The sequence below is a fragment of the Spinacia oleracea genome, chromosome 2 (genome assembly GCF_020520425.1).
Source record: "Spinacia oleracea cultivar Varoflay chromosome 2, BTI_SOV_V1, whole genome shotgun sequence".
NCBI classification, from domain to species: Eukaryota; Viridiplantae; Streptophyta; class Magnoliopsida; order Caryophyllales; family Amaranthaceae; genus Spinacia; species Spinacia oleracea.
In genome coordinates, this window is record NC_079488.1 from 72,111,659 (window position 1) to 72,127,461 (window position 15,803).

Here is a 15,803-nt window from a genome sequence, read left to right on the forward strand (position 1 = left end):
AGTCAGTAGTTGTCACTTGCCTTAAGCTAGATTCAATGGAATCAAAGCTTCAAAAGAGGTTTGATTTAATGGATGCTTACATCATCATTGCTACTCTTAAAAGTATGTTTGTGGAGCAAGCAAGGGTGGAGAGGTATGATACCCATAAGGCAATTCTTGAGTCCAAACTCGAGATGGGTAAGCCAGTCGGTCCTCATGTGTTCAATATGATTGGACATTTTGAGAACATGGAAAGACTTGGATTCCCATATGGTCAAGAGTTGGCCACTGACATCATTCTGCACTCTTTACATGATGGCTTTTCTCAGTTTAGGCTAAACTTCAATATGAATGGAGATTCAAAAACTCTTGAAGAATTACATGGAATGCTTAAAACTGCTGAGAAAAACATAATTGTTGAACCTAAGAAGGAAGTTCTCATGGTCAACAAGGGAAAAGGGTTCAAGAAAGGGGCCACTGGAAAGAAGAAGAAGCATGTTCAAGGGAAGGGCAAAGGAGTTTCTCATCCTAAGGCAAAAACTTATGAAAAGGCTAGAGTAGCTACTGACAGCAATTGTTTCTACTGCAATGCAAAAGGGCATTGGAAAAGGAACTTCCCAAAGTACCTGGAAAACAAGAAAAATGGAACTGTAGTTTCCACTTCAGGTATATATGTTATAGATATTCTTGCAGCAAATACTACTTCATGGGTATTTGATACCGGTTGTGGTTCTCACATTATTTCGAATGTGCAAGGACTAATTAAGAAGAAGTAGGAGCTTGGCTAAGGGAGAGGTAGACCTACGAGTTGGAAATGGTGCAAAGGTTGCAGCCCTCGCAATAGGAGATTATAGTCTATCTTTACCATCTGGTTTAGTGTTAGAATTAAATAATTGTTATTTTGTTCCTGCAATTACCAAAAACATCATTTCAACTTCCGTTTTGGATTCTGAAGGTTTTACATTCGTTATAAAGAATAATTGTTGTTCTATTTATAAGGATGATATGTTTTATGCCAATGCTAAATTGTTGAATGGGCTTTATATGCTAGATTTATAAACCCATGTCTATAACATAAATACTAAAAAGCAAAAATCAAATGATTTGAACACCACTTACCTATGGCATTGTCATTTAGGTCACATTAGCTTGCAACGCATCAAGAAACTCCAAAAGGATGGACTTCTAAAATCATTTGATTGTGAATCTTTTGATACATGTGAATCATGCCTAATGGGAAAAATGACAAGATCACCTTTTACTGGACAAGGTGAAAGAGCTAGTGATCTCTTGGGCCTCATCCATACAGATGTTTGTGGACCAATGAGTTCAGAAGCTAGAAGTGGTTTTCGATACTTCATTACCTTTACGGATGATTTAAGTAGATATGGGTATATTTACTTGATGAAACATAAATTTGAATCTTTTGAAAAGTTCAAAGAGTTTCAAAATGAAGTGCAAAATCAACTTGGCAAGAAAATCAAAGCATTACGATCTGATCGTGGTGACGAATATTTGAGTCAAGAATTTGATAACCATCTAAAGAGATGTGGAATTGTTTTACAACTCACTCCACCAGGAACTCCACAATTGAATGGTGTTTCTGAAAGGAGGAATCGAACTCTACTTGATATGGTTCGATCTATGATGAGTTTTGCTGAACTTCCAATATCTTTCTGGGGACATGCTCTAACAACTGCCGCATTTACACTAAACAGGACTCCGTCTAAGGCTGTTGAAAAGACTCCATACGAGTTATGGACCGGAAAAGTTCAAAAACTTTCTTTTCTAAAAATCTGGGGTTGTGAGGCTTATGTAAAACGTTTAATCTCAGACAAGCTCACACCCAAATTAGATAAATGCTTTTTCGTAGGGTATCTTAAGGAAACAAAAGGATACTATTTCTACAATCCAAGTGAGCACAAAGTATTTGTTTCTCGGGATAGTGTCTTTCTGAATTTTTTTTTTTTTCCAAAAAAGACAAGTGGGAGAAATATTCATCTCGAAGAAGTCCGAGAAGAGCAACAAATGGACATAGATCAACCTATGTTAGAGACGACGGCTTGGGGCGACGCAACCCTTTATAGGGTAACTACCCCTACGCCGGAGGAAGAACCATTCAATGATCCTCCTCCTAACGTCCCACTCGAATCTAATTCGCGCGGAGTACCACTAACAGTTGTGGAAACTCCTCCTGTTGTTCAACCCACACGTAGATCTGAAAGGCCCAGAATCCCATCAAAGAAATATACTGATTTCATATTGACTGGAAATTTGGACATCTTGCTTCTGGAAAGCAAAGAGCCTATTACTTACAAGCAAGCTGTGACGAGTCCAGACTCCGAAAAATGGCATGAAGCCATGACATCTGAAATGGATTCCATGTCCGAAAATCAAGTATGAGACTTGATAGACTTGCCAGATGGGGTAATACCCATAGGGTGCAAGTGGGTTTTCAAATTGAAAAAGGACAAGGATGGAAACATAACAGTTTTCAAAGCTAGATTGGTTGCAAAAGGATTCAAACAAGTTCGTGGTATTGACTATGACGAAACCTTTTCACCAGTGGCTATGCTTAAATCCATTCGGATAATCCTAGCGATTGCAGCTCATTATGACTATGAGAGTTGGCAAATGGATGTCAAAACCGCCTTTCTTAATGGTTATTTGAAAGATGATGTGTACATGACACAACCAGAAGGTTTTGAGGATCCAGAAAATCCTAGGAAAGTATGCAAGCTTAAGAAGTCCATTTATGGGCTAAAGCATGCATCAAGGAGTTGGAATCTTAGATTTGATGAAGCTATCAAAAGGTTTGATTTCATCAGATGTCAAGAAGAGGCTTGTATGTACAAGAAGTTTAGTGGGAGTAAGGTAGTCTTCTTAGTCTTGTATGTGGATGACATACTACTCATAGGAAACGACATCCCTATGCTAGAGTCCGTCAAGGAATGGCTGGGGAAATGCTTTTCAATGAAAGACTTAGGAGAGGCAGAGTACATTTTGGGTATAAAGATCCATAGAGATAGATCTAAAAAGCTTATTGGACTAAGTCAAGGAACTTATGTGGATAGGATTCTTGACAGGTTCAATATGAAGGAATCAAAGAAAGGATTCCTACCCATGCAACATGGCGTACATCTAAGCAAGACACAGTGTCCAGTTACACAAGTTGAGCTAGATAAAATGAGTAGGATTCCTTACGCATCTGGAATAGGATCCATCATGTATGCCATGATCTCTACTCGCCCAGATGTTGCATATGCCTTGAGTATGTGCAGCAGATTCCAATTTAATCCAGGAGAAGCACACTGGAATGCAGCTAAGAACATCTTAAAGTACTTGAGAAGGACAAAAGATGATTTCTTAGTGTATGGAGGAGATGATGAGTTGATTGTTGAAGGCTATACTGATGCGAGCTTCCAAACGGATAGAGATGACTTTCGATCCCAGTCGGGATATGTCTTCATCCTAAATGGAGGAGTTGTAAGCTGGAAGAGTTCAAAGCAAAGCACGGTGGCTGATTCTACAACAGAAGCTGAGTACATTGCTGCAGTAGAGGCTGCAAAGGAGGCAATTTGGATTAAGAAATTTATTACTGAACTTGGCGTTGTTCCTAATTGTGCTAAAGCAATTGACATCTATTGTGACAACAATGGTGCAATAGCTCAATCAAAGGAACCAAGTTCAGAACCTAGATCCAAACATGTACTTGGCAAATTCCATGTCATTCGAGATTATGTCGAAAGAGGAGATGTGAAGCTTTGCAAAGTTCATACAGATGACAACATAGCAGATCCGTTGACTAAACCCTTACCTATGCCCAAGCATGACAGCCACACTAGGGCCAAGGGAATCAAACACATTGGAGATCGAATGGCTTTGAGATTGATTTGTTTTAGATTATGAACATTGTTTTCATAAGTGTAAAACTCTTTATCATGTTTTGTTTATTTGAAATGAAGTTTCATTATTTAATTTTGGTTTAGAATTAAATAAAATGTCCAAATAATTTATAATTATCAAATAGGATCATCATAAAAGTTTTATTGAATGAAACCCTACTAAGTGAATTGAGATTATAAATTATGAACTGTCCCTAGTCTAAGTCGTTAAATTGGACATAAACGACTAACTAAAAGACTGGTTTATAAGTCGATTGATAACACCTGGTTTCATGGGTTATAGGGACATAAGGATGTCTAATCATTTACATGGATATATGTTATGAATATATGTTGGACTGACCTACCTGAAAATTCTTTAAACATGTTATAGAATTTTGTGGTTAAACTATTATAGTTGGTTCCTCATACATGAGTATGGTATTTTCACACTCAGTGATTAGTATGTCTTTGACATTGTCAAACGCATTGCCGTAAAAGGAGGTTATAAAGGCAGTGCTCGGGATTGCTAAAAATTGAGTTGGAGTTATAGCTGTACAAGAATGAAGAAGTCCTCCTATGTCAATAGGAATGGTGTCTTAGGCCTCTTGAAGAGTAAGAACTGAAAATGCATGGCCGTGCTCAAATGGATTAAAGTTAATCATTTGTTTTGACAGTTCGAGCTCGAAGTTCAAGAAATAATTTGAATATTAATATGGATTACATAAGATGTCATCATATTATCAAATTGGACATTAAGTGACGAAGGAATTTAATATTGCACACTTGTTTAAGGACAAGTGGGAGATTGAAGGAATATGTCCTTTAATCAAGATGGCAATCACTAAATATAGATTAGGATTAATAATGGAGATTAATAATCCGGTTATTTAGGTGGTCATAATGTTTTGCTAGAAACCAATTATGAACTGTGGGCTAATTATTATTGGGCTACTACTAATATAACCGGGTCCTATAAGGTCACACACAATAGAGTATTGGATATGATCAATATGACCCAAGGCCCATGATGGTCTTTGGTGTTGGATAGCATTTTGGAGTAGTTAAGGTTTACTAGGATTACTAGGTTTTCTAGTTCTACTAGGATTGGTTATCAAGCTATTATGAACGTTATAAATAGACGTGATGACCATATGATTAAACACAAGTTGAATAAATCATTAACCTTATTCAATACTCCAAATCCGTCCCTTCCTTGTGAAAGTGAGAGAGAGATTTCCATCTTCTCCATCCGTTCTAGCAAACGACGCAAGGAGATCTTGATCCGTGCTCGTGTGGACTAAATAGAGGAATCACGCTTGGGGTTCTGTCTCCGAATTGGTCCTTGTTCGTATACTCGGGAATCACGCATCAAAGGTATATTTAACTCCTATTTTATGATTCGTATTAATGTATGCTTGCGATCCTGTTAGATGTGAGAAAAGTGTTTTCTGCAATTCCGCTATTAGCATCTAATCCTACAATTTTGTTAACTTTCACCTCATACAAATATTTGATTCTCTTTTCCTGGAAATAAAAAAAAAATTCATTTTATACATTTGGAATATTTTTTGAAACTATCTTTTCTATATTTGATAACAACTATAACCAAATAAGGGTATTATAACAACTATCTTTTTTTTTTCTAAAACTATCTTTTATATATAAAAAAAATTGATCTACTATACGGTAGAAACTTTTATATAAGGCGGTCTTACACAAAAGACTGTCTTGGTGTCATATAAGTTAAGCAATGAGATTAATTAGTTAAGCACCGAAACTAATTAGTTAAACAATGAAACTAATTAGTTAAGCACTAAAAATAATTAGTTAAGCAATAGAACCAATTAGTTAAGCAATAAAGGTGGTCTTTCCCGTAAGGCGGTCTTTCACAAAAGTTGCCGATTATACGGAGTACGTAATAGAATTTTTATAAAACTTTAAGAGTGGTCTACTGATTTAAATTTTGTACTTACATAATACGAATACAAATAAATTAGAAATCAATCAAGTATGAATAAGAGTGTATAAAAAAATTACTATACTATATACTCGATCATATTTTAACAACTAAATGCGATAATTATAACCGTCATTGATTGTACTACGGAGTATTTTATACGTAGTATATTTAGCAACTAAATCCGATAATTGTCAACGCCATTGATAGTAATATTTTAATACTTTAAATAAATTATGAACTTATTTAAACATGAAAAGAACTTGCGTAATCTAATCTATATACTACATAATTCCTGATTTTTTTAGATGCAACTATTTTATTTTTACCCTAGCTATTATATTCACACATTGCTCCGTTTTTTTTTTTTTTTTGGTGATTATTAACACTTTATGATGAACATATATAGTCATGTACTCCGTAGTATTTTGTTGGATTTGTCTAGATACTTACATAATACTACTATTTTTTTTAATAATTTATACTAATTGATAATTTAAAATATTAATAGTTAAAGTTGTTAACAACCATGAAAATAAAAGTAGTTTATCGAGAAAAATGGAAGTAGTAGTTGTTGTGGGATCTTTTACGGTGATGATGTGTCACGCGTTCCTCGGAGGTATCAAGTATGAGCTGGCACGAACTTCTGGCAACCTGCAAAACAAGAATATTCCCGTAGGAATATTCCCTCTGATGCTTAAGTAAGTATAAGCTAGACAGAGAAGTAATTTGTAGAGAGAAGGCAGAGCAAAGATAGTTTTGAGTTGGTGAGCATGAATTGAATGCTCTTACCTTGGGATCTGAGCCTTTTATAGGGCTAGGGTTTCTTGGGAATTGATCCCTCAACCCTAGCTAGGGGACACGTGCCCCTTGGGGATTTAGGACACATGTCATTTGGCCAATAATGATGAGCCTTTCGCAAATTGGGATGGAGAAAGTGGGCTTTGCAAAATAAGGTTTTTCCCTTTATCTCGTTTGAGTACCAAGGCCTGAGCCTACTTCCTAGGCTTGGGCCCATGAACCATCTGGGTGGCTCGATTGGTCATTGTGTCTTCTTTGGGCCTTAAGGTGGAGATATTTGGGCCCACATCATTTGCCCCTCATGAGGGGTGAAAACAGACGTTAGTTTTCACTACTCTTGGGTTATCCAGTAAGGCGACGACGCGTGGCAGGGGTAATCATTTCTTACCCCTCTATAAATAAGTGGCAAGTTTGAGTGATTTCCCCCCTCATTTCTAGTAATCATTTGACAGCCACAGGAGAAGGCAATTTTCGGCGTCCAGCATCCACCAGTAGACATTGTAGCACCGCCACAATCTTTAAAGTCTTGTTCTTGCAGTTCTTCATCGAATTTATTTGGAAATCTTCTCTTCGATCTGTCAGGTAACATTTAATTTGGAAAAACTTGTTTGTTAATTTTGTTCATTCCTTGTTCCCTTTTCTTATCTATGATGTGAGGGCCTCGTCTAAACTGAGGGCGGCGACCTGATATTTTGACGTCTTCATTTCTCAAGTTATGCCCCTCGTCTTGAGCCAATTCTTCAGCCTGTGCAGGATATCATGGTGCAAATAGAAGACGAGCCACATTTCGAAGGGGAATCTTCTTCCCCCATAGAGGAGGACGCCCCCACAAACGAGCGCGCCGACGGTGCGCCAGCGGGCCCTTCAGGTGGAGAAGAAGGCCACCTTCACCCCTGTGAGATTTTCCCTCTTCAGACGTGGCTGAACTTTCTAACCGCCAAGGGGGCGGATTATGGGGCGTCTCTAAACTTAGGTTCTGAGTACAAGTTTTGCATGCCAGCCGGCATAGACTGTACTAGCTTTGGCTTAGTAGAAGGGGAGTTCGCCATGTACATCTCCTTTCTAAAGCTAGGCATGAGGTTTCCTCCTCACCCTTTTGTGGTGGAGGTGTTGGACGGCTTCAACATTGGTTTGAACCAGATGTCCCCCAACTCCTGGGTCGGCGTCTTTGGCTATATTGCCCGGTGTGAGCTTGAGGGTATTACTCCCTCCTTCCCAGCATTTCTCAGGATAGCCTCAATGTCTCAGGTTCCTCGTTCCGCCGAAGGTTGGTTAGCTCATACTTATAAGGGCACTTATCGGACGGTGATGGGCAAGGCGTCCAAGTGGCATCACTGGAGGAAGAAGTGGGTGGTTATCAGAACCACCAACTTGGAGATGTGCAGCAGGATGAGACGTTGGACGCTTCAACCCAACTTTGTTGGGAAAAGCGGTTCCTTTCCTCCAATTTCCGCCGCCATCTGGAAACGGATCTCGTCTTTGTTCAAGGCCAAGCCGCTCTCAGTTAGGACCAAGACGGCTTATATGCCCGAGGGGTGGTTTCCTCATTTGGATCAGTTGGGCGATCTCGTTTTCCTCTCGGCTGTGGGCTTGTGTCCGTATATGCCGAGGGGTAATGTTTTGTACCCCGGACCTTTCGTCGTTTTTATTAATGCTTCGTTTTTCACTAACGTCTTCCTTGTTTTTCAGACGAGGCCATGGAGAAGCTGGACGATGCAGCCAAGGGCCGGGTAGATATGCCGACCTGGCTGGCAGAAGTGCTTGACGCCAACACCTTTGAGGCCTTACAACGTCAGAAGGCAGCTGAGCAGGCGATCCCAGAGCAGGCTGTCCCGGAGCAGGCTGCTCAAGATCTTATTCCTCCCACTGAGGAAAAGAAGGTATTGCTCAAGCTTTCCAGAGTGTGGGATTTCTCTTCAGTTTTTTTTTTTTTTTTTTTTCAATTGACGTGACTTTGTCTCTTCAGGGTTCGAGGAAAGCTGCCTCGGCCACGGCACTTCCTTCTTCCAAGCGTAAGGCTGGTGGCATGGGGAAGCCCGTCTTCAAGTCGACAGCTTCGAAGGCGTCCACTGCGCATCAAAGGGTGTTCCCTTCTCCTAGCTCTCAAAAAGCTAAGGCGGCGGCTGATCCACTTGGGGGAATTCCGGAAGCCGTCCGCCGGAACATTCCTCTGAGGACGGCATAGCGGGCTAGGAATTCTGGTGGTAAGTTTTACTCCAACATCGTAACCACTTGCCGTTCCTCGTCTAGCAGTTCTATAGTCTCTCCCAGGGATTATAAGGCAGTTGTTTTTCCAATAGAAATACCCGACCCTCAAAAAGCCATTGATGCTGAATTGGATCAGATCCCTTCTTCAAGCCGGTTTACTTCTCAGGACCGGAGGCAAATAATGAGTCTGATGCACAATGCTATTCCCCTGAAGTATGCTGAGACCCTTCCTGAGGCGGCCGAGACTCAACTTGCCGCCATGCAGTCCTCCGCGTTGGATGTAAGCTTTTATTATCCTTGTTTTTTAGGGAAACGTTATATTTTTGATAATTACTCTTGCTGTTTTATGCAGATGTTTATTCTGCTGGTCTCGCTGAAGAAGTGGTGCACTTCTCTGGTGCATGAAGAGGCTAGACACCGTCTTCTGGCTAGTCAGTGCGGCGATCAACATTTTGCTGAACTGGAGGAGCTTCGTCTCAACAGGAGGGAGGAGATCGACGCGGTGACCAAGTCCCTGACCTCCCAACGTGCTGAGAATAAGCACCGCCTTGAACAGATTGATCAGAATTTCTCTCAGATTAAGGATCTTTCTGAGAAGATTAAGGAGGAGGAGGCTGAGTTTTCTCGTCTTGACACTCAGTTTAAGGAGTTGGAAACACAGCTGGAGGCGGCTCGCAAAGAAGTGGCCACGTCAAAGGGGGTGCTTAACCAGTCAGCCGTGCTGGGTGAGAAGTCGATTCGAGGGGGCATGGAGCTTGCCTGGAATGCCGAGTTTGGCAGTCAGCGCCCCTTCAGCTGGTTTGAGAAGTTCCTCGACTATCAGGTGGAGGCGGAGAAAGCCCAGAAAGAAGGACGCGCCCCTCCTGAGTTTGTTCCCAGCGATGATGATTAGTGAGGCATTCTAGGTGCCTTGTATTTATATTGGGTATGTTTTGGTGACGCCCTGCTTAATGGCACTATGTGCATAATTTATAATTATGAATAACTCATTGAAATGACTAGGCGTCTTTTGAACGTTTTTGTTCTTAGCTTTATTTGTCGTTTCTATTTTTTTTGTTGATTAATTCATCATTTATAGAATTCATCATTTATAGCTGACGCCCCTAAATAGGGACGAAAAATATTTGCCTTGGTCTTTATTGCCAAGGTCTTTAGCTACTTCATGTAACTGCCGAAAAGTGTGTGTCCCCTGTGTTTTAGGTGATCAGCCTAGTGAGGGTGCTAATCTGGGCCACTTCTTAGGCCTTTAAACGACTAGTCTTTAATTCTTAAGAGAATGTTAGTTTGCACCTCTTCAAGAGATTTGATAACATCTTTGACATAAATGTTTCCAGCAAGGCCGGCTTGCAGGAATTTTTTTTTTATTTAAAATTCATTAGGCCGTGCTACATGATGCGTCTATAGTTGGACGTCTTCATTCTTACAAAGCATTCATCAATCAAGATAACATACATGTTAATTTAGAAAAAGTACTTCTTCAGGTTGTCTGCATTCCAGGTACGCAAGATCGGACGTCCCTGCATGTCTTGGATCCGGTAGGTTCCGTCTCGAACTTCCTCGTAGATCTCATATGGACCTTCCCAGGTAGGGGTGAGTTTCCCTTGTTCATTGGCGCGTCCAACGGCTTCCATCTTCCTTAACACAAAATCTCCAACTTTTAAGATTCTTCTAGAGACCCTTTTGTTGTACTCCCTAGTCATCCGGAGTTTGTATAGTTGCTGGCGCAGAGCCGCGTTCCCTCTGGCTTCTGGCAAGAAATCCAGGGCCGCTTTCATCATTTCCCAATTGGTGTCTTCATTAAATAACATGACGCGCAGGGTTGGTTCACACATTTCAATTGGTAGGACGGCCTCATCTCCATAGGCTAATAAGAATGGTGTTTCTCCTGTAGAATTCTTTGCTGTGGTCCGTATAGACCATAAGACATTGGATAACTCGTCGGCCCACAACCCTTTTGCTTCATCAAGTTTCTTTTTCATCCCTTTAGAGATGATTTTGTTGAATGCTTCTACTTGTCCGCTAGCTTGGGAGCGGCCTACCGATGCAAAACATGCCGTGATGCCATGGTCAACCAACCAGCTCTCTAATTTAGGTGTCTTGAATTGTAGTCCATCGTCGAAGACAATGGACTGAGGAACGCCGAACCTTGTAATAATGTTTTTCCATATGAAAGCTCTCATGTCCCGGGCCTTAGTGTTTTTTAGAGCTTCAGCTTCTACCCATTTGGTGAAGTAGTCGACGACAACTATCACATAGCGCAGTCCTCCTGGTGCCGTCGTATAAGGGCCTAATAGGTCCATCCCCCATTTGGCAAATGGTATTGGGTTGGTGATTGGTGTTAGTTTCTGAGCTGGCCGTCGAATTAGATGAGCAAACCGTTGACATTTATCACACCGCTTGACCAAGTCTAGAGCGTCTTCTTTGAGAGTGGGCCAATAGTGTCCAGTTCTTAGAGCTTTTTCTGCCAAGGCCCTCCCCCCTATGTGCGAGCTGCATAATCCCTGATGGAGATCTTCCAATACTTGATGCCCCTTCTCTGGGGTTACGCAGCGAAAAAGAGGCCGTGAGAAAGCCTTTTTGTATAGAGTCCCGTTCCATATTTCGAACCAGGTGCATTTCTTTTGTAACCTTTCTGCCTGCTTGGGATCATCAGGGAGCACTCCATTCATTTTGAAATTGACAATATCATCCATCCAGGTGGCCGTTCGGTCCAAGACGTCTGTTCTCAAGACGTCAATGCTCTTGGACTGTTTTACCTCCCAAAATACATGACGTGGCGTGTCGCAAGATGCTGAGCTTGCCAACTTGGATAAGGCGTCTGCTTTTCTGTTTTCAGACCGGGGTATGTGTTGTATTTCAAAGCTAGTCCGCTGCTGAGCTTCTTGGTGGACCTTTTCCAAATATTTTATCATGGCGTCGTCCTTGGCTTCATATTCTCCCTTTACTTGACTAACAATTAGCTGTGACTCGGATAAAACCAGGACCTCTGCCGCCCCTGCTGCTCTGCTCATTTGGATTCCGCATATCAAGGCTTCATATTTAGCTTCATTGTTTGACGTCTGAAAGTTAAAACGCATTGCATATTCATATACATCCCCTTCTGGTTATACACAGATAATGCCGGCTCCACACCCATTTTGGGTGGCAGAACCATCCACGTGGACCACCCACTGAGTCTTTTCGTTTTTCGAGTAAAGTGGCCTGGTCATTCCGGCAATAAAGTCAGCAAAAGCATGTCCCTTTATAGCCTTCTGCGGCTCATACGAAATATCAAATGCATTAAGCTCGATTGCCCAGTTGAGCATTCTTCCGGACGCTTCCAGGTTGGTAAATGGCCATTTCAGAGGTTGATCCGTGTACACTATCAGCCGATGGGCCAGGAAGTAAGGGTGAAGCTTTTTGCTAGCCAAGAACAGAGCGAAGAGAATTTTTCAACAATTGGATATTTAAGTTCTGCATTCTGCAAGATTTGGCTGACGAAATAGACAGGTAGTTGCATCCCATCCCTCTCTGTAAGTAGGACGGCGCTTAGAGCGTAGTCTGAGATGGCAAGGTAGAGGCACAGAACCTTCCCTGAGAGAGGGCTGACTAGCCGTGGCAGAGTGTGTAGATGCTCTTTCAAACGTAGGAAGGCGGCTTCTGCCTGTGGCGTCCATTAAAACTGGGTACCCTTTTTGATGGTACTGAAAAAGTAATGACACTTATCTCCAACTCTAGACAAAAATCGACCCAAGGCGGCAAGACAACCAGTCAAGCGTTGCACATCTTTAACCGTCTTTGGCGACGTCATAGTGATGACGGCCTGCACCTTGTCAGGATTGGCCTCAATACCACTCTCATCAATCAAAAATCCAAGGAATTTGCCGGAAGAGACTCCGAAAATGCATTTCTTAGGATTGAGTCTCATTTGGTAAGCCCGAAGGGTCTCAGAGGTCTCCCGCAAATCGCCGAGGTGATCCATCTTTTGCTTGCTTTTTACAATCATATCATCAATATAGGCTTCTATATTCCTCCCTTGTTGCTTTGCAAAAACCGTGTTCACCAGTCGTTGAAAGGTGGCTGGAGCATTTTTTAGACCGAACGACATGGCTTTGTAGCAGTACAAACCTTGCTCTGTGACAAATGAGGTCTTCTCCTGGTCCTCGGGCCACAAAGGGATCTGATGAAATCCGGAGTAAGCGTCCATGAAGCTCATCATGGCGTGCCCTGCCGTTGAGTCGACGAGTCGATCTATCTTTGGTAGTGGGAAACTGTCTTTGGGGCAGGCTTTATTTAAATCAGTATAGTCGACACACATCCTCCACGTCCCATTGGGCTTAGGTACCAGGACCACATTGGCTACCCAGTCTGGGTACTGACATGGACGTATGAAGCCTGCGTCCATTAACTTCTGTACTTCAGCGACAACGGCTAAATTTCTTGCTTCCCCATGATTCCTTTTCTTCTGTCGCACTGGTTTCATAGTGCTATCTACATTCAGCTTGTGCACGGCTACCGCCGGATCAATGCCTGGCATTTCCTCTACCGTGAAGGAAAATATTTCTTTGTACTCTCGAAGTAGTTGTACTAGTGCCGCTGCCATGGGGTCGACAAGAGGGACTCCAATGGGGACTGTTCGGGATGGGTCCGCTAGGTCTAGAACTATATCATAGTGTGCTCCTACAGGCTTAGGGCGTCTGTCCGCACTATGTGCCGTAGGTGTTTCTCGGAGTTTACGCTGGCTTGTCAGTGGTTTCAACTGTTCGTTTTTCTTTGGAGAGGCTCCCCATGCTGGTGGTTCAAACATTGATAAGTAACAATCTCTGGCCAGCTGTTGGTTTCCATAGAGAGATCCGATGCGTCCATTCCTTCCTACGAACTTAACTAGTAGTAGATGGGGAACAATCACAGCTTTTAGGTCATTGAGTGCTGGACGGCCGAGTATGATATTGAATGCGGTGAGGCTTGCTACAATCGTAAGTCGAATGACACCTTCCTTGGTCACTGGAGGGTAGCCAATGGAGACTGGGAGCAAGATGGAGCCAATTGGGCGGACGACGCTTCCTCCAAATCCTACTAAGGGTTTGAATACTTTCTCTATTGCTCCGGCATCGTGCTTCAACTTTTGCAGGCAATGCAGACTGATTATGTCGGACGAGCTCCCCGTGTCTACCAGCACTCTTTTCACTCTAAGATTAGCCACCTTAATCTCTAGAACCAATGGGTCATCATCATATGGTGCTGCCGCCTTTCGGTAATCATCTTTAGAAATTTCCACAGGAGGTAAATTCATTTGCACGGGACAGGGATATGATGAACCTGATTGCCGTCCCTCTTTACATGGTTCTCCTGCCGCTATCTCTCCGGATATCACCGCCACGAATCCTTTTTCTGAAATGTTAGGTTATGATACATATGAATAAACATAAATCATGCGGAAAAACCATAAAGCCAGGAAACATATTATTTACACATAATCATTTAGCATAATTCAGATGCATACACTTTGTAGCGTGCCCTCCCTAGCTGCGCCCGAACCGAACAAGAATAAGTTTTTTAGGACTCCAAGTGTCGTCCCTCCGTAGATAGTCCACAGCACGTCCGAATCCGCCTTAAGCTTGACCAACTAGAATCTCCCTTAAGGTAGTATGAAATTCGGCTATTATGGGGCAAGAGAGTGACTGATTTTTCTTGAAAATCTTACCTTTGAATACTTCAATTCTCGATTTAAATATGTGACCCTAGGCACCTATTTATATAGTTATGGAAAAGGACTTGGAATCCTATTAGGATACTAATTTATTTAATTAGAATCTTATTAAAACTCTATTAAACAAATTCTATCTTTATTAGGATTAGGATTTAATCATAGAACAAATTCAATTAGCTTTAGGATTTGTATTGAAACACAAACGTTGCACGAGCATCGCACGAACCCGCGCAGGCCTTGCGGCCCACACGAGCTGGCGCTGCTCGCAGCCCACGAGCAACTGCCCGCGCGCGCACGCCAAGGCCATTGCTGGGCCTGGCCTTGCGCTGGGCCTGGCGTGGCTTGGCAGCGTGTGTTTGGGCGCTCGGCTTGCTGGGTGTAGGCCTGGCTTCGTGCTGGGCCTTCGTCTAGCAAGTCTCGTCTGATGCTAATTCGTACGACGCGCTTCCGATTAAATTCCCGATTCCGGAATTCATTTCCGATACGAACAATATTTAATATTTCCGATTCCGGAATTAATTTCCGTTTCGAACAAATATTTAATATTTCCGTTTCCGGAATTATTTTCCGATTTCGATAATATTTCCGATTCTGACAATATTTCCGCTTCCGGCAATATTTCCGATTCCGGCAATATTTCCATTTCCAATAATATTTTCCGATACGTACCATGTTTCCGTTTCCGGCAACATCTACGACTTGGATAATATTTATATTTTCGATACGATCCATATTTCCGTTTCCGGCAATATCATCGTTTCCGGAGTATTCATTTCTTGCCTTTGACGATCTCAGCTCACTGAAACCAAGATCCGTCGATTCCGAATATCCATAGATGGAGTATTTAATTCCATTAAATACTTGATCCGTTTAAGTACTATTTGTGTGACCCTACGGGTTCAGTCAAGAGTAAGATGTGGATTAATATAATTAATTCCACTTGAACTGAAGCGGCTTCTAGCTAAGCATTCAGCTCACTTGATCTCACTGAATTATTAACTTGTTAATTAATACTGAACCGCATTTATTAGACTTAACATTAAATGCATACTTGGACCAAGGGCATTATTTCCTTCAGTCTCCCACTTGTCCTTAGGGACAAGTGTGCATTTCCTAATTCCTTTGTCGCTCGATGCTTGCTCTTGAACATAAGGTAAGAGTTGTCATCCTTATTACGTCCAGAGGTGTTTCTCGGTTTCAGAGTTCAACTGATCAAATAAACAGATAATCATAACCTATGATTCATCTGAGCACGGCCATGCATTTTACAGTGTCTAATAAT

At 41.9% G+C, this 15,803-nt stretch overlaps 1 protein-coding gene across 1 annotated transcript; it reads right to left on the reverse strand.

Moving 5' to 3' along the window:
- Positions 1-12,278: 12,278 nt before the first annotated feature.
- On the reverse strand, positions 12,279-14,104 carry LOC130467521 (uncharacterized). The gene is made up of 3 exons (XM_056836048.1): positions 12,866-14,104; positions 12,641-12,799; positions 12,279-12,515 (listed from the first exon to the last, which is right to left on the reverse strand). Exons 1-3 carry the CDS (start codon positions 14,102-14,104, stop codon positions 12,279-12,281), a joined length of 1,635 nt encoding a protein of 544 aa, XP_056692026.1.
- Positions 14,105-15,803: the final 1,699 nt, after the last annotated feature.